The sequence below is a fragment of the Protopterus annectens genome, chromosome 13.part0 (assembly GCF_019279795.1).
Source record: "Protopterus annectens isolate FY-2018-M chromosome 13.part0, PAN1.0, whole genome shotgun sequence".
In the NCBI taxonomy this organism is placed as follows: Eukaryota; Metazoa; Chordata; order Ceratodontiformes; family Protopteridae; genus Protopterus; species Protopterus annectens.
This window is the reverse complement of record NC_056747.1, coordinates 855,479,240-855,502,737: the sequence shown is the minus strand read 5'-3', so window position 1 is coordinate 855,502,737 and position 23,498 is coordinate 855,479,240. Positions and strand designations below refer to the sequence as shown.

At 42.2% G+C, this 23,498-nt stretch overlaps 1 protein-coding gene across 1 annotated transcript in view; it reads right to left on the bottom strand.

Moving 5' to 3' along the window:
* AATF (apoptosis antagonizing transcription factor) overlaps positions 1-23,498 on the bottom strand; it is a 1,387,092-nt gene that overhangs the window by 678,712 nt on the left and 684,882 nt on the right. The window contains exon 6 of the mRNA XM_044054573.1: positions 5,265-5,469. Within this exon, the coding sequence (XP_043910508.1) occupies positions 5,265-5,469 (205 nt within the window). The remainder of the gene's footprint in view (positions 1-5,264; positions 5,470-23,498) is intronic.

The window sequence follows — 23,498 nt, the reverse complement described above, 5'->3', positions numbered from 1 at the left end:
AATATACAAAAAGTACAGAACCTGCTTCTTTTGCATAGCTAGCACTAGGCTTCCTTGTTGCATCATTCAAACATGTTAGAATCCTACATCACTTTTCAGAGTGAAACACAATGAAAAGGAAACCATGGATACTTTTTAAAGGGGTTATTACTTAAAACCATAAGACTGCATATTTATTCGAGACGTTCTGCTGCAATCCCTGGAATATTTATATTTTTCCTAATGCATACTTCTTACTGCCTGTCCATTTCCAAGGGTTGTAAAGTGAGTAAGAAAAATCAACTACAGCTTTTCCAAAAGTAACAAATCTGTGTTGAAATAGTTATAATTTCTTCTTTGTATCTTCTTTTCTTTTTTTTTTTTTGTTAAAACATAAACATGAATTCATATATATTTGTACCAAGGCATAAATGGCAAAATACCATTAGACTGCATCCAAAATAATGAAAGCTACAAAACATCAAAATCATGAAAAAATACTGAATGCTTACATGAAAGTATGCATAAAAGATATAACTTAACATACCACAGGAAATTAATATTTTTATGTTGAAACCAACATTTTCACTGTCCTTAGAACTGTGTAATCTTGGATTATATATATATATATATATATATATATATATATATATATATATATATATATATATATATATATGGGGCATGACCGAACATGGTGAGCAGAGACTTCCCTACAACCTTGCAAAAAAAGAAGTTATGTACTCACCATAACATTCCATGTGTGTTGTCCATATTTGCCTTCATTCTTATTAGGTTGTCTTTGGATCCAATCCTCGGATCCATCTCGGCCTTATTTTCAAGCTCGAGACCTTCTACCAAGCTCTTGGCTAAATACCTATCCCAGCATGCACTAGAACTATCCACAGATCTGCCCTAATTATAAGGTTTTTTATATACCAGTCCTACTGGAGTTAAAGAAGGGAAGAGAGGAAGGGGGGGTGGGATGTAAGAATGAAGGCGAAGATGGGCAACACACATGCAACATTATGGTGTGTACATAACTTCTTTATGTGATGTCGCCTTCATTCTTACTAGGTTGGGACAGCGTCCCTAGCACACTGAATCTTGGGTGGCTCATGGGAGAATATTTCTCAGGACCATGGATCCAAAGGAAGCTCTATTCCTGGAGGCCAAATCAACTTTGTAATGAGTGATAAAAGTAAGTGGTTTAGCCCATGTTGCTGCAGCACAAATGGTATTAATTGGTAGTTTAGCCATAAAGGCTGAAGAAGTTGCAATGGCTCTTGTAGAATGGGACTTAACTTTCTTTGCAAGTTCTTTATTTTGAGACTAAATAAAAGTTATGCAGTCTGAGAGTCATTTAAAAAGAGTAACTTTGGAGACAGGGGATCCTTTCTTTGAATCTGCCAAAGGGCAGAGCTCAAAATTGGCAGCAACTGGCTCCCAGCCGAGAGCGCAGGTGTCTCCTGGATCGTCTGTTCATTTTTATGTGGTAGTACGCATCCTGGAGATCTATACAGCACATCAAATTGTCTTTTCCCAGGAATGGGAGAATCAACTGCAGTGTCACCATCCAGAACTTGGTCTTTTTTTACTGATTTGTTTAGAATGCTGAAATCCAGAATTGGTCTCCAGTCCACTGTTTTCTTTGGAACTAAAGTTCTGGATCCTACTTGGTTTGCAGGGACTTGTTGGATGACTTTTCTTCTACCAACTTTTGAATTTCTAGATTTGCCTGTTCCTTCTGACTGGGTGGAAGTCTGGAACTTTACCTTTGGGACAGAAAGGGAAAAAGGGATGGTGTAACCCATGGATATGATGTTTTGTACCCATTTGTCTTTTGGTACTTGTCACCAGGCTTCTAGGTAAAAAGATAAGCGACCTCCGACTGCCTCCAGAGCCAACAGTCAAGCCTCCTTTCAGAAGTGCTGAAAGGGCCTACCAAAGAAGAATTCTCTGTCACCCTGATTTTGCAGACCCCCTCTGCCATGAGGCTGGAGTCTTCCATTATTACTCCCCCCCCCCCGCCTCTGGAAGAAGTTTCACCATGTGTGTCCTGAAAAGATCTCTGTATTGTCTGGAACCATATTACCACTACCTCTCTGATCTTTGGGATAAGGTCTAGTAGGCATGGAAAAACAGACTCCTACGGCAGACAGAGTCTTTCCTTCCTGTTCACACATGGTGAGTGTGTCCTTTACCTTAGACCCAAACAAGGATGAGCCATCAAATGGGGCATTTACAAAGGAAGACTTAAAGGGCTCCGAGAAGTCACATAAGCACATCCAAGAATAACTCCTTAGGGACTTTCCAGAACCCACTGCTTTACTCTCCCATCTGCTGCACAGGAGATGAGTCTCATGGAGGTGTTGACAACTGAATTTTAGGTAGTGAGCCGAAAAGACACTTTGTCAGAAACCTCTTCATCTACCGACCCTTGGAGGGTATCTCCTAGTTCTTTCAGGTGATCGCTCTGCAGTCTCATAAAATGAGTGAGGTAATTCAGTGATCTAAGAGAAAAAGCTGCTAGAAAAAAAAATGCATTTTCCATACCTGTCCATAGTCAGAGATTCTTTGTTCGGGGGAAGGGCAGAAGATGACGTCTATTAGAGTTCCTTCTTAGTGCCTGCTGCCAGACCACAGCATCAACTGGGACTCCCTTCGTTAGAAAAGACTTGTCAGAGGGGGATGCAATAAATTTGTTTGGCCTCCTAGGATTAGGTTCTATGGAACCTGGGGACTCCCACACCTTTCAAGAAACCAGGTCCATGAACTCATCGAAAGGCAGAGACACCCAAGAGGTGGAAGGGTGAGATCCAAGAGCCTTCAGGTATACAGACTCCTCCGCAGAAGGGTTAGTGGACTTCCAGCTACCTCTCTGCTTTAGCATTTCCAGGATGTCTCCAAAGGAGACATCATCAGGAGGTGACCGTGGGGACCCTTCAGCTACATCGAGGTCAGTATCGGAAGTGATGGACTCCTCTGAGGAGTCTAAGTGCTTCCTCTTGCACAGTCTCTTCTGAAGGACCTCCTCAGAAGGGTACTCTGGGGAGGTTTTGGAAGAGTGTGGAGTGCCCTGTGGGGCATCCTGAGGCCTGGGATCTCTGCGTTGGTATACAGGCAGGCACCGAAGCTTTAGAGGAAGGAATATCTGGAGAGGACTGTGGACCTGTCTGTGGAGACAGCACACTCCTCATTGCCTCAAAAGTCCCCTGTCCCTGAGCCAAGGATATCCCTGGATCCGAAGAAGCCGAGGGACCCCCCAGAACCAAAGACAACGGACCAGAGGCTGAGGCAGGAGCTGAACTCACCCAAGCCAAGGTCCTGAGAGGCAAAGTTGGATGCAACAGCTGTCCGATCTGACTTGCCCCCCCCCCCCCGGGCCCAAATGGAGAGTGTGGGCTCCTAGACTCCTCCTAGTCCGATGGGAGTCGAGGACATGCAAGCCATAGTTGGATCTGTAGAGCCCATGGTGGCCTCAGATCCGACAGTTCCACTAATACCAACTCCGGACCTTCCGATTCGGAAGCCAGAGATTGGATCGGAGGAGGAATTGGAGCACAGGATATGGATGTCGTACGATCCGAAGCCCTGGGGGTCAGATCCAACAGTAATATGGCCAGCGCCGGTGTTTGTAACAGCTTCTGTACTACCCGATCCATATCGTTGTCAGAGAGATTCCTAGAAGACCGGGTCGAGGGGGTGGGAGATTTTGTTCTTTGTAGTACAGGAAATCTTAGAACAAGGGAGATTGGTTCCAAGGTTGGACACCTACTCCTTAGTTCAAACTTAACCAGCAATGAGCAAGAAGGTGTCGGAGCCGATGAAGCTTTGTCAGATCCAGTAGCCTTCGGATCCGAGGAGGACTGTCTAGAAATTTTATATGTCGGATCCAGTGAAGTAGAACAGGAAGGCCTCTTTCCAGATTTGTTAGATTTGTCATATTTAGAAGAGGGAGATTTATCAGATTTAGATGAACCCAGACCTTCTTCCAGTGCCTCTGAGAAGGGGATTTTTAGAAGACCTTTCAGGATCAATTTGTTTTTCCTCTCCAGGAGTGCTCTATGATTACAGGCATGACAAATGGAGCACGATTCCTGGAGATGGACCGCCCCAAGACAATAAACACAAAGAGAGTGTTTATCACTAAGGGGAATTTCTTTACTACATTTATCACACTTTTTGAAACCCATTGGTTTGGATTCTTTGCCAGACATTTTTACACCTAAACAACTACACACAAAACAGAACAAAAAACGTTTTTTTAATATAAGCTGGATCCTCTAACTTAAACGGGTCGAGCTATGTAGGAAACAGAACACACACGGGGGAAAATAGCAACAAAGCCCTCTAACTTAAACAGGCCCTGACCCAGAACAAACACAGAAGACAAAGTCTAAGCACTAAACGGGCCGTATTACAATTCTTTAAGTTAAATGAACTGTAATATTACTACGAAAGAAAAACATTAGCAACAAACAGAGAAGAAAAAGGGCAAAAAACAGTAGGGTTAAAAGCACTCTAACGTAAACAGGCTATTTAGCAGTTCTTTAAAGTAAACAACTATTCCACTATAGATTAACAGAAGCCAGGAAAGGGGATACAAGACCTAATGGATGACAACAGCCAAAGTAAAAAAAAGCAGCTCAATTATGAAAATATCCAGCTACGAATAGACACAGTCAATTGTAAAATTAGAAAAATATCCACAAATTTTTGGAATTACAGACAAAGGGTAATCAAAAAGATAACCAGAGTTAGCAGACGAATGCTCAATCTTGTTTAGTGGCAAACGAGATCTGGGGACAGTTCTAGTGCATGCTGCGATAGGGATTTAGCCATGAGCTGGCAGAAGGTCTCGAGCTTGAAAATAAGGCTGAGATAGATCCAAGGATCGGATCCGAACCCAACCTAATAAGAATGAAGGCGAGACAGGACAACACCACATCTGTTATTATTTACAAATAGTCTTAGTTCTTATATTTGCTTTCTTGCACATTCAGTATTCTTTCCAGCTTTTGGGCTTCATTTTTAGAGCTTCCGTACATTATAACTTTTAAGATTTTGGTTTCACTCTTACGATCTTTGGTCATTCAAGCTTCAGTCACATAACTGGAAGCCACCAAAAAAAGGAAAAGTCAAAATGAAACAAAATCTATTAAGTCTCACAGAAACTGTCATGATAGTACTTTCTCTTAATTAACACTTTTGCATGCATTTTTAAACCAGTCACCTATTCCATTAAAAAAAAAAAAACTGACTCTACTAATATGCTAACATACCTTTCCAATTTTACCAGAGGCTAGCTTTGTCTTGTCATGCCATTTCTGTAGTGTGGTATTACGGTATGTTCTGAAGTCAACAAATCTTTTTGCCATAAAGTCTGGGTACTCATCCATTTCAAATTTCCGCTTAGCAGGCCTCCTTTTTCTGTTTTCTTCTTCTTCGCTATCTGCTGCTTCACTGGCACTATGTATTTCTTCATCACTTAAGGAAAATACATTATTTTTAAATTAGTAATGTGACTTTATTTAGTTCTCCATGCAATAAATGATTAATCATTTGCCATACTAAAAACAGAAATTCATTTTACACATCTCCCAGGAAGACCGTGCACATGAACACCTGTTTGGAACTCCTACGCATAGCATAGCATACAAAAGGCTGGCTGACTGCCCCAGGATGGGATGGGGTTGGGGAAATGTTACAGAGCATGGAATCACTTCTTTTAGATGTATTCTTGTGTAAGTGTATTAAGTGCAGCTGAAATGAGAACTCCATAAAGTACAGTTTTGTACCTACCATAAATGTAGATGTTCGAGTGCTCATACAGCTGCAGTCATTACAGATGGGTTATCCTGCCGTCAGGCAGGTCCTCGGTCGGCCGAATTCCAAAGTCTAGGTCCGGCGTCGGTTGTCTTTGCTTCTTCCCTGACATCAGTGCGGCAGGGGTATAAAAGAGGCAGCCGACGCCATCTTCTTCAGTTTTTCTTGCCCCAGATGTCAGGTGCCCCCAGAAGGAATGCAAAACATAAACTTATGTAATCATGCAATATAGAATAATCAAAAAACAGTAGTTTCAAGCAAATACACCATAAAAGAATACCCCAAATAGGTTGTATGAGAAGGTGTTTGTCATAAGGCCTGTCCTAAGAGGGGACGGAGGGGGGGAAACCTGGACTGCAGCTGTATGAGCACTCGAACATCTACATTTATGGTAGGTACAAAACTGTACTATGTTCATCGTGCATACAGCTGCAGTCATTACAGATGGGAAGAATCCCAAAGCTAAGTAGGGCTGGCAGGCACTAAGTGGAACTAGGAGGAGCAAGGATGCCCTGCAAGACAGCTGTGGCAACTCCCGCTCTGGATTTAGAGTATAGTGGAAGGTGATAGTGTTTGGAGAAAGTGTGCACTGAACTCCAAGTGGCTGCTTCCAAAATGTCCTTGGTAGGAACCCCCCAGAGGAAAGCTGCAGAGGTAGCTGTGGCCCTGGTGGAGTGGGATCTGATGCTTGAAGGCACAGCTTTTCCATGAAATGAGTAACAAAAGTGTATGCAGTGGGCTATCCATTTTGAGATTGTCTGTTTGGAAATAGCCTTTCCTTGAGCACCTGTAGCATAGGACACAAAGAGTTGCTCGGATTTCCTGAATGGCTTTGTCCTGTCCAAATAATAACGAAGTTGTCTGTGAATGTCCAAGGAATGCAGTAGTCTTTCCCCTTTGTTTTGTGGATTAGGATAAAAGGTAGGTAAGTGGATAGTCTGATTCAAAGCTACACTGGATACTACCTTTGGCATAAAGGTAGGGTTGGTTCGTAAGGAAACTCTGTTCTGATGGAAAATGATGAAAGGTTGCACAGCCATGAGGGCCTGTAGCTCTGAAACCCTGCATGCTGAGGTGATAGCCAGAAGGAAGGCTGTTTTCCATGACAAGTATTGTAGTTCTGTTGAAGCAGCTGGCTCGAAGGGAGGAAGGGTCAGCTTTTCCAATACGAAGTTGAGGTCCCAAGCAGGGACTGGTGGTTTCCTTGGGGGTTTTATATTCTTTGCCTCTCTGAGGAACTGTCTTAAGAGAGGATTAGAGAATAAAGGAGGATCTGTGTTGTATTGTGCAGAAATGGCTGAAGCGTGGATTTTGATGGAGGAGAAGGAAAGTCCACTGTTTAACATCTCAGCTAGGTACTGTAAAATTTGAGGTAAATTTATTACCCAAGGATTCTGGCCCTTTTCTTGATTCCAGGCACAAAATCGTTTCCATTTGGCGGAGTAGGCTTTTCTAGTAGAAGGTCTTCTGGCCTCCAAGATGACATCCTGCACCTCCTTGGAGAGGAGGGTCTGTTGGGAAATCAAGGGATTCTCCATGCAGCTAGATTTAGGGTTTTGAGCTGACTGAAGAGTCTTGAAGTTGTGCTGGGACAACAGAAGAGGGACTAGAGGTAGGATCCATGGTGGGGAATGTGTCAGGCTCTTCAGGAGCGGATACCAGTGTTGTCTTGGCCAATCTGGAGCAATGAGAATCATTTTCGGCCTCTCTGCTCTGGCTTTTAATAGAACTTTGGGCAGCAGAGGAAGAGGCGGAAAGGCATAGACTGTCAACGTTGTCCAATTGAAAGAAAGTGCGTCCACTTTCCAGGCCTGTGGATGATAGGTCCTTGAACAAAATTTTTTCAATTGATAATTTCTGTGGGTAGCAAAGAGATCTATGTCTGGCTGTCCCCATGCCTGAGTTATCTTTGTGAAAACTTGAGGATGCAACTTTCATTCGTGTGGATCTGTCATATTTCTGCTTAGGCTGTCTGCCAGTGAGTTTTCCTTCCCTGGCAGGAATTGTGCCTGTAGTTGAATTTGCAATTCCAGTGCTGTGTTCCATAGGGTCATGGCTTGCCTGCACAGGGGGTATGAATGAGTTCCCCCCTGTTTGTTTATGTACCACATCACTGTGGTGTTGTCTGTCCTTATCAATAGCTGGCCTGGATGCAGTAGGTCTTTGAAGGCCATAATAGCATTTTGCACGGCTAGCATTTCCTTTTGGTTGATGTGTAGGTGCTTCTCTTTTTGGGACCATTTTCCCTGAATGCACTGATCTGTCATGTGTGCCCCCCAGGCGTAGTCTGAGGTGTCTGTTGTGATGATTTGAGTTGCTTGAGGTACGCATAAAGGGAGACCCATGTTTCTTTGGCATGCTTGAGCCCACCAATGAAATTCCTTTTGAAGGTATGGAATGAGTGGTATAATTGTTTCCAAGCTGTGGCTGTGTTGAGACCATAAGTTTTTTAGGTACCACTGAAGTTTCCTCATATGCAGCTTTGCACATGGGATTAGTAGGATGCAAGATGCCATGAATCCCGGAGCCTGCAGGACTTTCCTTGCAGTTAGCCTGGTGAAGGTTGCCATTTTGCTGAAGTATTGAGACAGTTGCCCTTGTTTGTCTGGCGTGAGGTAGGCCATCTGGGTGGTTGTATTCAAGCTGGCACCCAGGAAAATTATTTGTTGAGAGGGTATTAGTTTTGATTTCTTTTTGTTGACTGTGTATCCCAGAAAGTTCAACAGTTTTATTACAAACGCCAGGTGTTTCAGAAGTATGTCCTTGCTGTCCGCTTGGATCAGGCAGTCGTCAAGATATGGGTATATTTGTATTCCTTGAAGTCTGCAGAAGGCGATTACTGATGCCAGGCATTTCGTAAACACTCTGGGCGCAGTAGATAAGCCAAAGGGCAATGCAGAGAATTGATAATGGGTTGAACCTGCAAGAAATCTGAGGTATCTTCTGCAATCTTGTCTGATAGGGACATGCAGGTATGCCTCCTTGAGGTCCAATGTTACCAGCCAAGATTCCTTGCCCAGCATGGGAAGAAGCTGCTGTAATGTGAGCATCTTGAATTTTGGTACTTGTAAATATGTGTTTAGGATGGATAGGTCTAAGATAGGTCTCCAATCTTTGTCTTTCCTTGGAACCTGGAATAGTCTGGAATAAAACCCTTGACCTTGTTCTTTTGCAGGTACCTCTTGAATTGCTTTCATGTCCATGAGAGCTGAAATTTGTTTTTGTGCCTCTGCCCTTTGATTTTGTGGCAGGTTTGGCATGCCTCTCATTTTTGGAAGTGTGTGTAAGTGGAACCTGTAACCTCTGTCTATAATGTCCAGAATCCATTTGTCTTTTGTAACAATATGCCAATTTTTTGAGAATAATGCCAGTTTTCTGCCCAAAGGTGCTGCCCTTAAAGCTTTGCTTGGCAGGTAAAGGGGGAAGTCATTGTGTCTGCTTTCTGAATGACTGTGATCTATCTTCTCCACCTCTTGGGGTTGGTGCTTGCCACTGTCTGGCTCTGAAAGATCCTTGAGGTTGCCCTCTACCCCTTGGGCATCTGTATCTGCCCTTTGAGGTCTGTCCGTGGCTGGAAAGGACCAATTTTTTGAAGGCCAGTTTCTGCTGAAACGTGGAGGTTGTACCTGCAGGAAATCTTTCACTGTTTGCATTGATTTCGCTTTTTCCTCCATTTTCTTTAATACCTCCTCAGCTTTAACACCAAACAATACATCTTTTTGAAGAGGTGCATCTAATAATTTAGCTTTGACATGATCTGGTAAGACTTGCTCTTTGAGCCAAGCATGTCTACGTATAACAGACCCCGTAACAGCAGCTCTACATGAGGCCTCTAAAGCATCAAAACCACACTGCAAGGTATGTTTACCCACTTGCTCTGCACCATGCAACAAATCCTGCAACTCTTTTAAATCTGGTTGTTCTGGTTGTGTCATTTTGCTTTTCAACTGAGATAACAAAAACTGTTGATACTTTAACATATGGAACTGACAGTTTAATGCCCTCATGGTTAAAGTGGCAGAGGTATACACCTTTTCCCCCCACCTTTCTAAAGCTCTGGAATCTCTCTCTGAAGGTAATGGGTTTTTAGCAGTAGAGGCCTTAATTCCCTTGGGACCCTGTAAAATAGTTTCTGGGTCAGCATTATGGCTTTTGTATAGGAACTGGTGTGAATCAGGAACCCGGTAATACCTGTCTGGTTTAACAGGAGCTGGAGGGTAAAGAATCTGGATTAAGGCTGGCTTCTGTGTACACATCATCCAATATATCTAAAACAGGAGGGATAGCCAGGGGCCTATGCTGGGGGAGCAAGAGAAAATCCCTGAGCCTTTTCTTGGAATCTGAGTAATCTTGGCCTTCCCAGTGAAAGTGTTCCCTCAATGTATGTAGGGTTTCCCCAAAAGAGTAGTCCTCAGGGGGGGAGACCGAGGGAATAGTCTCCTCTGCATCAGAGTCTTCAAAAGGAGAATAGGCATAGTCCTGGTCCTCAGAATGTTCAGAGGTAATAGAGGCTTGATCTGAGGAAGGGTAGTCTTCCTCTAATCTGGGCCTTTTGTCCGAGGGGGGTTGAGAACACCTGATAAGAGTAATCAAATCCTCAGCCATTTTGACCATCTGTTTTTTAGGCATGGGGCCTTGAAAGGGGGTCTGAGGTCCCTGTTTTTTGGTTTTCATGGCTGCTTTAGATTTAGTGAAAGCTTTAATAGAGAATGAGGAAGGCCTGAAGACACCTTGAGAAATGGCAGGCCTGTCTAAACTCTGAGTTTCCCCGCCAAGAGTGGCGTCGGTATCTGTAGTAGGAATGGGGACCGAGGAGCCTGCGACCTCGGGTACTGAAGACACCGGTAATGTTGTGTCATCGGTACTCAGGGGCTGCGTAGGTGCCTCGCTGAGAACCGGTAGTCGGCCTTAGCGTGGTGTCAGTAGTCGGTGCAGACCTCGTATGCCGGTCCTTATCTTTGCGTCTTTTACTCAAAACTGGAGTCGGAGTATCCGATGACGTAATATAATTAAATTTTTTACCAAAATAGTGAAGGGCGAACTCCGCCCGGCGTGTAATAGTGCGCTTGTTGAATCTAGCACAAAAACTGCAGGCCAAGATGTCGTGGTCTGGGCCTAAGCAAGGTATACAGAAAGAGTGGAAATCCTTATGCGGTATTTGCTTCCCACATGAAATGCAATTATTAACTTTGTCTGACATCAGTCTGAGGCAAGAAAAGTTTCCCCAACAGGGTACTTAGCTTTCAAGAAGACTTCGGCGGAAATATTTTCGTAAATCTCAGGAGCTGGCCGACCGGCACTTGCGAACTGCTTCTGCTTCGGGCACCGCACGGCAAGAAAGACTGAAGAAGATGGCGTCAGCTGCCTCTTTTATACCCCTGCCGCACTGACGTCAGGGAAGAAGCGACTACAACTGACGCCGGACCTAGACTTTTGGAATTCAGCCGACCGAGGACCCGCCTGATGGCAGGATAACCCATCTTTAATGACTGCAGCTGTATGCACGATGAACATCAGTAGATGGTCTGAGCAGGGTCACAACTGCAACAGTACTCACAACATTTGGAAATTATCCAAAGGCTGACATTTATCCAAACAGCACAACTCACAAAGCTCTGCATATATTACAGCACAGGCTGACATCTCCCATACACTGAGACGCACACACTTGGTGATCTGAATAAAAGGGGCATCAGCAAGCAACATCTTCATTTCTGGTGTTGCCAGCAAACCTCACAGAAGCCATCTCATGTGCTTGAAAGCAACTTTCAAATAAGAATTACCTTGCATCTTCCACCCCAGTAGTATAAGACGTCTTGAGTGCTTTATGAGGGAGGGCCCAACCCAAGGAGGAAGTCATGTAGAACCTTGTACTGCAGCACTGAGTCTACTTGAACACGTACTGTTATACTTGAGCTCTCACACAACTATACCATGTTCAATATAAGCTCACTGTTGCAACTGTATTCATAACACATGGGAAACAGATTCCCACAGATCCCCACAGGGGTTATCCCTACTTTTTTTTTTTGTATTGATTATCCTCCCATACCATCATCCTGACAGCCATCTCAGCACCCAGGTCCTCAACTGGGTCTATCAGCTACTCCAATCTCCCCCAAATTAACAACAAATTAAGGTCCAGGACCAGCAAGGAGACTGGAAATGTTCTGGGAGGACATGCTGCCTATTTTCCAGCTGGGGATGTCTATATCGTAAGCCTATCCCTGGTTCTAATCCCTGTATGCTCTGAAACTCTGTGAGGTTGTGCAAATGGCAGATGGCATTGAACTGCCCCCAACTTCCCCAAGGATCTATAGCTGACAGGCAGAGCATCTTGACATCACAATTGGCTTCCTGGCTTACACCAGGAATCTGCAATCACTTTGGGTGCCTCTGTACATGCCTCCCTCCTACTAGGATGAGCACCCCCATCCTCTTTGCTGCTCTCTCAGTCACCTAAACCGCTTATTGTACTTGAATCGACTGGGCTGTAGTCAGGGCTTATCCTTGCATGCTACCACACAGATACTGCTCTCTCAAAGAATACTCTGAAGGACTGCCACTCTGAATCTTGCCCTAGCCTAGGAATGAACATCCATCTTACAGTGCTTGGAAAAATATATAAATTGATGATGAGGTGGCCACCTCACAAATGGCCTGGTTTGAAACCATTGTAAAAAGAGGCTGCCAAAGCGGCTACTGCTCTAGTAGAATACGTTCTCATCCTTTTCTTTTCACAGCAGACAGCAATGCCGTTCGCTAACCACTTGAAGAGTGACCGATTAGAAACCAGTTGACTCTCCTTCTTATAAAAAATGGCTATAAACAGATCCATTTTTCTGAAGGACTTGATCTTATTGAAATGGTATTGCAGTTGTCTATGGACATCGAGCATATACATAATCCTGTCCCCTCCCTTCTGGGGTGAAATAAAGATTAGCGTCAGCTAAACTGACTTGCTAACGAACATCTCTGAAACCACTTTTGGCAATAAAAATAGGAGTCATGCTGGTGCTAATTCTATCATTGTGGAAGAACATGGATGGCTGTTTTGCCATCACAGACTACAGTTCCAGTATCCTTCTTGCAGATATAACTGCCACCAAGAAGACAATCTTCTAAGACAGAAACTTGAGTGGCATTGAAGCTACAGGCTTGAAAGAGTCCACGGTCATCTGCTCCAGAATGAAGTTCAGATCAAAAGGAGAAGGTACTGCCCTTCCAAGTGGCCATTAAGTGAATCACTTATGAGGAAGTGCATGACCAGTGCTTTCCCTATTAGGCCAAAGGGTAATGCGAGGCAAGATGAAATAGCTAAAACGTGTGTGTGTGTGTGTGTGTGTGTGGGGGGGGGGGGGGTTTGGAGAAGGGGGACTAAAAATGTGCTACTACAGAGATCTGACAAATAGATGAGAATGTGGGATACTTTTTTAGAGGAATTAGTCAGTCCTGATCTAAACAGATCTGAATATAGCCAAGAATGACAGGTACCTCTTGTTGTTCTTTTTGCACCAAATGAAAAATCAAAGTATGACGTCCTTATATTAGGCTTCCTGGTGTTTTTAAATGGCTAGCACATCCTAAAAAAATGTTACTGGAGAGAAATAAGCATCAGATCCATCCAGGCCATCAGCCAGAGAACCTTCTTATTTCTATGTACTTAGGTGCCAGCCCACTGTGTAAACAAATCTATCTTGTGTGGCAGAAAGATTGAAGGTTCCTTGCCCATATGTACCAGCTACAAGAACCATTGATGAATGGATCAAAACATAGCTAGGAAAATCATTCTGTGCTGTTCCCTTAGCACCTTCTCCACCACCTAAAGAATGATGAGTGCTGGAGAGGGATATACAAATAACTGGAAGGAAAAGTCATCTACCCTCCAAGCACTAATGCAAGGGAGCCTTGTGCAGTAAACTGGGAGCTGATGGTTCACTGGAGATGCAAATAAGTTAGCTTTGGGTCATCCTATTTCTTTGCCAACTGATGGAAATCCCTCATGCGCAGCCTCTATTCATGATTCACTGTAAGCATTCAGCTCAGGTTACTCACTATACTTTTGTAACATGACGGTAGACATACTGTTCTAGGCTCTTTTTTTAATCTCTCCAGGTCTTTTGGGTTTCTAGTACCATGACGGGAATGGACCCCATTCTTAAGTCAAAGTATGACTAACGTTCATCAAATTAGTATTGTTTCAATCTCTGATGTTAGCCAGAAGTCCTCTTCGCAGTACCCAGTGTGCCCAGTAATGACGCTTTCTGCAATTTGCATCGAGTTACATAAATCAGCAACACATCTAAGCATGAATGTAAATTTGTTGTCTATAAGACCCGTTGCTTCTACTACTACTGGAACTGTCTGGGTATCCTTCTTCTGCATTGCCCTTGCAAACCCTGTTATTTTATGACTATATGTCTCTCTGTATGCAAAACACTATAATCAATGGGTGTAGCAATTTCAATGATCAATGCTACTTTTGTCTTCTTTTCATGGACCACTATATCTGGTTTCCTCGCATATATCTTTTGAAGTGTTGGTAATGGCCGATCCCATGTGATATAAACTCCATTTTCTATAATGCTTTGTGGCTCATGTTTCCAGTATTTTTCAGCTACTTCAATACCATAATGCTTGCACAATCCCCACTGTAACAGTCTTGCACATCAGTATGGCTCTCAGTATACAGTCCTTCTGCCATTAGCATGTCACACCCAGCAACGAGGTGTGTGACTGTTTCCAGTTCGGTTTTACAAAACCTACATTTGTCTGTTTCTTACACATGTTCAATGGACTTTGTAAACAAATGTGTAAGTAGTCCACTATCTTGGGCTGCCAATATTAACCTTTCATCTTTTGGTTTAAATGAATCTCTCCTTAACCATTCCTGCATCTGATCCTGATCTACATGAGGTTGTTCCAAGAGTTTATTATACTTGCAACTATATTTATGCATTTTCCACATTTCTTGCCTTCTCATCTGATCCTTCACCTTATATTGTTTCTTTTTTTTGGCACATTCAGTCACTGCTTGATTTTTATCCCTACTTGACACCAATATGCATCTGCTAAACTATGGAAGGAAGTCATCTTACACTTACTCTCCTTATATTTCAAAACTTTTACTATGTTTGGGTCTTGTGAGATCAGCAGATATGTACGCAGTCCCATGACTGCAGATCTATACATGTAATCAATTTCGAGGAGACCCATACCTCTTCAGAATGGGGAATATATAGGCTTGGTATGCACGGATTTTTATAAATCATTTGATGAGCATGAAGAATCCCTCATTTTCCTGTCCAACAAATCCAACACCTTTTGGGACCAGTCATTCACTCCAAAACTGTAAGTTAGGACAGGAAGAGCAAATTGGTTTATAGCTTAGACTTTGTTCCTAGATGTCAACTCTCCTTTGAGTATTAAAGTCTTCTAAAATATTCCTTACTAAGTTTTATTCGCATTTGCTCATGTTTTATTGTTGATCCTTTGTCAGTTCCCAAATAATTATACACTCCCTCTTCCTCAAATTTTTTTTCATATCACATTCTGTTCCTAAGCTGATGTTTTCTTGGTGCTGAAGCTTTCCTGCATTAAAGGTTGCTTTGGCACATTTATCAAAACTAAATTACATTCTTATATCCTCTGAAAAAGTTTAGACCACTTGCAGTTATGCTTTCAGTTCTGCATCTGATGAACTATAGTTTTAAATCATCTACAAAAAGAAGATGAGAAGGCTTTACACTGTTGTTAAGCAGACAGCTTAACGAGTTAAGGGCAAGACAAAAGAGCAGTGGTGACAGACAAGTCATCCCGGAATATCACCCTTGGAATTTTCATCCCTGAAATAATAATTTGCCCTTTATCATGGCATAACTACAAAGTGGTTTGGCACTGTTTCATGGTCGCTGCAATGTAAAAGATCAGTGTAGGGTACATCTTTTTTTTAAGCACTCTTTTATCCATGAATGAGGGATACTGTCAAATTTCTTTTGTACTTTAGCCATGCCATACTTCGAGTCTTCCCCTTTTTACAGTTCACCATCATGACTTTATTTAACAACAAATTATCCTTTGTTCCATATGACTTTCTTTTATTACCCTTTTGTTCTATTGCCTTGACTGACTTTTCTTCTAAATGACTATAAACTCTGTCGGCATCAATTGCAGTGTACAGTTAACACATCGTTGGATGGCAAGTTATTGGTCTGTAGTTTTTAGTATAGCTTGCGGGTTCACTCTTAAATAGGAGCATTGTTTTTCCTGTTGTTAACCAGGTGCCTGTTCAGGGTGTGCATATAAACAGTTCTTACTCATGGCTAAATCTTCACGCAAAGATGTTAATACTTTTAGCCAAAAGTTAAATACTGCATCTGGGTCTGGGGTTTTCCAATTAGGAGCTTTTCTTAACTATGTTTTAATTTCTCTGGCCGTTACTTCATCACATTTCATATCCTGTACATTTGAACTTCTTATTCTTTCTTTTATTTTTTTCTGGGTGGCCATGGTGGTGCAGCAGTTAGCGTTGCCGCCTCAAAGGAAGAGGTTCTCCGGTTTGATCCTCGGCTGGGGTGCCTTCTGTGTGGAGTCTGCATGTCCTCCCTGTGGTCACGTGGGTTTCCTCCGGGTGCTCCGGTTTCCTTCCACATCCCAAAGACATGTTGTAGGTGGATTGGACACTCTAAATTGGCCCTAGGCATGACTGCGTGCGTGTGTGTATGCCTTCTGTGGAAGGTTGGGTGCCGGGCTGGCAACTCGACACCAAAAAACTCCACTGCCAATTATGAGCGGACAGGTGATCAGCTGTGGCGATCCCTAACCGGTAAAAAGCCGAAAGAAGAAGATTCTTTCTTTTACTTTTTCTATTCATTAAATATCTTTGTTATGTTCCACAGGATCTTCATATATATCTCTGCAAAATGTATCTGTTTCTTCTTGTTTTGGTGGTGTTTCAATTCCTTTTGCCATGTTTCCCAGTTCTCTATAAAACGTTTTTGGTTCATCAATAAATTGCTTATTTTGTATTTTTCCTTCATATTTATCTACATATGTTCTAAGTTTTTCTGCCTCTGCTGATATTTTTAGTATATTAATTTGTGATAGTGCATGACAGAGCCTGATCTGTTATAATACTGTGTTGCTTTTATCACGCCTATCTTTCTGAGTATTTTATTGACCTGTTCCCTCTTTGATACTCTTCTAACAGTGACACTTCTCGTCTTAATTGCTTGACAGTTCTCTCTATTCAATACTTCTATGACAGCATTTGATCTCTCCCCTTCCTTTCCCTTACTACCCTGTGTTCTTGTGTTAAGACTTTATCTGTTATTACTTTAGCTGCACAGTAATGCAGCCTTTTACTTCTGTTATATCGCATTAATCTCTATGGGCAGTCCTAATTTACTATGTTCATTTGCTTTATCAAACTTCTAACCTTCTGGGTTTTATTGCCCCTCTGTAGTCTATGTCTTACATTGATCTCCATTTCCTGTGGGCATTCTATAGAAAGTTCCAGAGCCTCTTCCTGTACTATGTTCTCTTCAGTTTCATCCTATGTCATCCATTGCTCTTTCACATGGGAACTCACTGACCTATCACTCAACACTACGTCAGAGTTGCCAGTTTCCAGTTCCTTCCCTTGCTGTCCAACTCCAACTGAATGTTTGCACTGGTTTCTTATGGAAGGCTCTAAAGCATCTTCATATGGCAACTGATCAGACTGCTTCCCGCTCCACTGGTTTCTCTTAATTTGGGTGTCCATCTGACTTAAACTTTCTGTACTTAATCCTTCACTTCACAGGTAATCCATAACATCAGTTTTTATTTCTTTAACTTTTCCATTACTAATCCCCTTTTCCTCTTTGTTTTCTTATTTATTTTGTATTGTAAAATATTCCATGTCTGGATGCCTTTGTCTATATTTCTCTTCAGATATCTTTGGTGCTGCTCTTTTTCTATTGATTAGTTTTGCTTTCTCCTTTGCTTAAATACTGCACCATATTAAATCTCTTTCTTTCCCATGTCCATATTTCTTCTTCAAATGTCTCCTGCTTCTCCTTACTTTGGGGACTCGTTCCATCGTGCTGTGATATAACCTGTTCCTTCACTTCGCCATTATTCCATAACTTCAGCTTCTATGTTTTTTTCACTTTTACTTTACTAATATTCTGTTCTACATTCTCTGTGATCTTATTTTTCTATCGTGAAACTTTCCATATCTGGATGCCTTTTGCCTGAATATGTTTGGGGCTGCCTTTTTGTGTTGATTAATTTGGCTTCCTCCTTTGTCTAAATATTGCACCATATCAGATCTCTCTTTCTTTCCCATGTCCATATTTCTTTTTTATACCTTTCAAAAGTCTCTAGATTTTGTTCTTTATATTTTCGCATTTCCTCAGTTGCTTCTTTTTCCAAACGACCCAAGGTTTCTTGGTCTATATAGTGTTTTTCATGTATCTGTTGTACTAATGAGCACAAATTTGCATTTGAAGCTTCTGACAGTTTTTCTTGTTGAAGTATTTTTCTTTCCTCTAGTTTCTCTCAATCATTTCATGTATCTTCTGTCTGGAAATTCTGTGCTTTTTGCATAATAGGAACAATACATAATTTCTTTCTTATCCTCAACAGTCCAATCTATCATCTCTATGTCTCTTTTCTGGCCTATCAGTTTTTGTGATTTTTGTGGCCTGCTATTTCCTTCTACAACAGGGATGCCATCCTCCCCCTGGTCCTGGTCTAGCCCCACTGTAGGAATGTTTCCGTGTCTTGAGGATTCTACACTGTCTGCCTACCAGGATTGGACACTTTTATCCTGGGAGGATGAATTCAATTCCAGCAATACTACTCTCCTTTGCTTGATCGATCTTCACTCCATTCGGAGCCCATAATCTCCAGAGTGGACTGAGCCATTAACTTGAAGACCTATGTTGCCAGTCTGCACATGGTATACATCCATCACGCATCTCTATTTATGCATCAAATGAGTATGACATTGTCCGTGCTGAGCAGAAGGATACCCAGTTTCTACTGATTCTCGAAGGTCTTAAGGATTAACAGGACTGCTAACATTACCTGCAGGTCCTTTGCAAGGGAATGTAGGATGCTAAACTGGGAAGTTTCTCTGTCTGGGCATTACATGCAAAATTTAAAGCATCTATGTCAGAAACTGGACAGGTATCAGCAAATAAAAGAGTCTACCTTCACTAATGTACTCCTGGTCTGCCCATCACACAAACACATGCTGTATGCAGAGCAACACTGAAAGCTTCACATTCAGGTGTTGCGAGTGCTGACCCAAGAGGCTCTCAGGAACCACTGGGATTTTCACGTGTACAGTCTGGTTTGTGGAACCATTACAATGGTCAAAGCCATGTAGCCCAAAGTGTCCAAGAACTACTTGGCCATAATGTGGTCCAGAAAGTAAAAGTAGGAGGTCAGGGCAGATGACTTTTCCTACAGGACGTAGACCATGCAACTCTGCCTTGTTCAGGGTCACCTCCCAAGGAACATCTTGATCTTGTCAGGTGTGATCTGGAGAGTTTTTTTTTTTTTTTGAAAACTCCAGACAATGGAGGCAGTCTTCTGTAATGATGATACTGTCTAGGAGTTGGCACTGCAAGTCAACCTAAACATGCTTGCCTAAGCATGGTTAGATGTGGACTCCCTTTAGACTGAGGAAGGCTACCACTGGGGACAGGTACTTCATGAATAGTTTCTGGACAGCAGAGAGCCCAAAGTGTTAGGAACTATTCTAGTAATATTAGTATCTGGCCCTTAAACCTTAAAAAATTCCTGTTGTCCTTGTGAATACATATGTGGAAATAAGCAACCTTCATATCCAATGTGATTAAGAGGGCCTGTGTAAAAGTGATGGCCGGGAAAATATCATGAAACTAGGTACTCATAGAAAAAAAAATGGAATCTGGAAAGTCCAGAATTTGTCTCTAGAGTAGGGTTCTTTTTCAGACAAGAAAAAGATAGGATGAGAAACCTTGCCCTTCTTCTCACTTTGGCATCCATTCTTCTGCCCTCTAGTCTAGCAACTTCTGAATCAAGAGCAAGTTCAAATGTTGGTAATTTTCCAGTAGCAGTGGCACCACTGTGAAAGATGGGATAGAGCAAATCTATCCTGTAACTCTCCTTTACAATGCTCAGCACCCAGCTTTGTACATTACCTTTATCCAGTTATCCATAAAGTGGTTTAACCTGCCTCTCAATCAGGCTAACTGTAGGCAGGACAGGACAAGTAAGGGAAGGGGGAAGGAGAATCTAAGTCATGACTGCTTGCAGGGGAGTGGCTGAACCACTTCCAGACTGCTTTCCAGATTTGTTCTTCTTACCCTATTATGTTTGTTTCAACCCCAATTTTTCTGCCTTCATCTCTTGATCCCTGGATTGACATCTTGACAAAATGTCTGGTCTTGGAACGATAATGTCTGCTGTACTGTTGAACAAGAGAGTTAAAAACCTGCTTTGTTGTTTGCATGAACTTCCCTTTTCCCTCCAATTTTTGAGAAGAGATCTTTTGTTTAAAAGGGTCATTCGAAAACTCTCCTTAGACATTTTCAGGTAATGCCTGAACCCTTAGCCATTCATGGCACCCGATGACCTTACCAGTAACTGCCACTCTAGACCGTCTGTACCACATCATAACCACACTTAATCATGTTTCCTACTACTCTAGGACAGCTGCACAAGTTTCAGGAGTTGGAGCTTCAGTGAATCATCATGACTTTCTGCACAAGTTTCCTATTCATATCAAGATTCTGAAATAATACTTTATCATGTATGTCTGGCAGTTTATCACCCTAATGGCCAGTGTGGTTGAAGTACAAACCTTTTTCACGAATCTGTCCAACACCCTGCTTTCCCTATTAATTAGCAATATGTCTGGACTCATGACTAGATCATTGCACTTGTGTGCCTCTAGAGAAATATCTGTGGCATCCACTGCCATTTTATCAGAGGTACTGATGGTTCTGCTGCACCCTACAGAACTGATCCAGTTTCCTGGGTGTGGGGGGGGGGGGGTTGGAATATGGCTGTAGAGAGTCCATTAGGAAAGTGATCTCAATGACCTTGAAAACCTGGTGAACTGCTATGTGCTTAGGCTCCTCAAAGCATAGGAGATCAAGGCATCTCTTTTTGCTTTCAGGTATTTTCTTAACTTCCCATTTACAATACTCTCATTCTTGTGAGGGCATCTACAAAGGATATATTACATTGCAGGAAACCCAGTGAAGGGGAGCCGCCATTACCCGAATTGTATGCAAAGGTAGATACAGGCTAAATTTCTTATTCATCCTCTCCTCTCTCTCTGACACCTGTAATGCCTAATAGGAGGACCCAAGACGTAACCTGTCAGATATCATTAGTAATATGTTTTGATGGTTGAAGAGATAACCACTACTTGGACTATGTGAGTTTAGTCCTTAAGCCAATAAACTATTCAACAGGCAATGTTAGGGCTAATGCTGAGATTTGAGAGTTTGCTTATGATGCCACATAGGAAATGGTGTCAAAATCATTAGCAAAGTCAAGATATACAGTTGGACAACTGGGTCCTCACGTAAAGCTTCTGTGACCTTGTCAAAAAGTGACCAGGTTGAGTAGGCATGACCTGTTCTTAACAAAACAAATTGGATTTGTGGCAGAGAGTCTGAAGATCATCTATGTCATTATTAATTATTTCAGTGCTAGTGCTTTCTAAAGTTTATCAGATAATGCTAGTGAGACTGACGGGCCAAAAGTTACTGGGATCTGCTGTTTAGACATGTTTGTGAAGAGAAGGACAACTGTGGAAGTTCTCCAAATTTCAGGTACATAGCCCATGGAGAGACTAAGTTTAAATAGATACAGGGGAGGATGAGCTATTTGTTGCTTGAAATTTGCAAGAAGGCAGCCTGGAATACTGTCAGAACTCATGGAGCTACTATTTTTAGTTTTAGAAAGAGAAGAAACCACTTGATCAAGTGTGACAACAAATGGTACATTAAGTGGGGGAAATTGTGGAGGAGATGGAAGTGTGAATTTGGAGCTAAACTGATCATAAATGGTATTAGCTATAGTTTCTGGGTTGGAGTACGGTACAACACTGAAGATAAGTTCAGAGCAGAACTTGGTATTACTTCTGAGTTTTGTAAAGTTGCAGAAGGTGGCCTTGAAGTTGTCCTTACTACTAAAAACAAATGAAGTTCATAACTGGCTTTTCAATCTGCAACTGTACACTTGAGGATCGTCCATAATACTCTTAAATATGACCATCTAGCTGCGACTTCCCCCTGAAAAATCTGCTTTGCGACCCCCAAATAACTCTTTTACATTCAGGTATTAATCCAAAATCACCCACTCACTCAGCCATCAAGTCTCCTCTTGGTGAGATAGAACTCATTCTTTCCTACAATCCAGGCATGAATTTCACTCAGAACTCAGGTGAGAGCTGTCCGGGGGTGAAGGGGTTGAGGGGGGTATGTTATTCAGACAGCATTGAGAGTGCTTTGTCATCCTATGGGCATCCTGGAAATGACAGCATTTTAGAATGGTTTAATGCCGACCCTTGTGTAGGGGACAAGAACTGTGTCACTGCAGTGGCCTGTAATGCTCATCCCTTGAAAATGTGTGCTTCCCCAAATTCTCTCTGAAGGCTACCATCCATTGGTGTCTTGGTGAGCCTAATGCCAACTCCCCGGTCATCGTTCTGCATCACAGCCCTTCCTCCAAGGGACAGCTACAGTATCAGTGGCTGGTTCCACCTCTCCCTCACTCCTCACAATGGGCTCACACATCCTCACCATCAAGCCTATGTAACCTGGGGCTGTAGTCGGGGCTTTACTCTTCTATGTTTGCCAGCTGGTACAGGGGTAAAGTCTCCCATAAAAATGGTATTAAGTTTGAATGAGTAGCTTATTGAGTTGACTACGATAATCAGTATACTTTGCAGAGATCATGGAAGAGGATCTATAGTTAACAATTATGTGATAAACAGTTTTGTTGAGACACCAGGACTTCAAAAATTCTGGAACGGTACCATGCAATATCTGCTGTGAAACAATGGGATGCCTAATATTTATGGATACTCCCCTGGAACGCCCAGTAGTTTTAAGTATGTGACAGGTACAATACAACAGTAAGGAGGGAGTGTTACCACTGGTATTACACAATATGGATGTTTTCAAAGGTGAGACAACCCTGAAGCGCTAGCATTTTACTGTTTAAACTTTCAACGCTGACCAGACCAAACTTAGCATTGCTGGAGCTGGAACTTCTGGAACTTGTTACCTGTGAGATATGCCTTAAGTCATGTCCTCTTTCTTAGTCTATTGCTTTTATCGTCATGCCTTTATTAACAATATAAGAGTCTTACTAACTCTGTCAAATTTTCAGTTCATCAACAGAGTGAATAGCTACACTTCTGGGACACAACAGAACCAACACATTTACAGAAAGAATCAAGGCCAGTCTTATTTACATTATGGTAGGGAACATGGAAAGTCATGAATTCCAGGTAACTGTGGATAATTCCACTACAGGTGCTATTCAAATTAACAATACAAATGATTTTAAAATTTCTAACTACACATCTATTTTGAAGACGGATTTGCATCATAAGTTATCTGAAGGGGGGAGGGGAATATTTTTATACCCTCTGCTAAAATTATTACTACTACTACTTGGTGGAATTAAAGCTA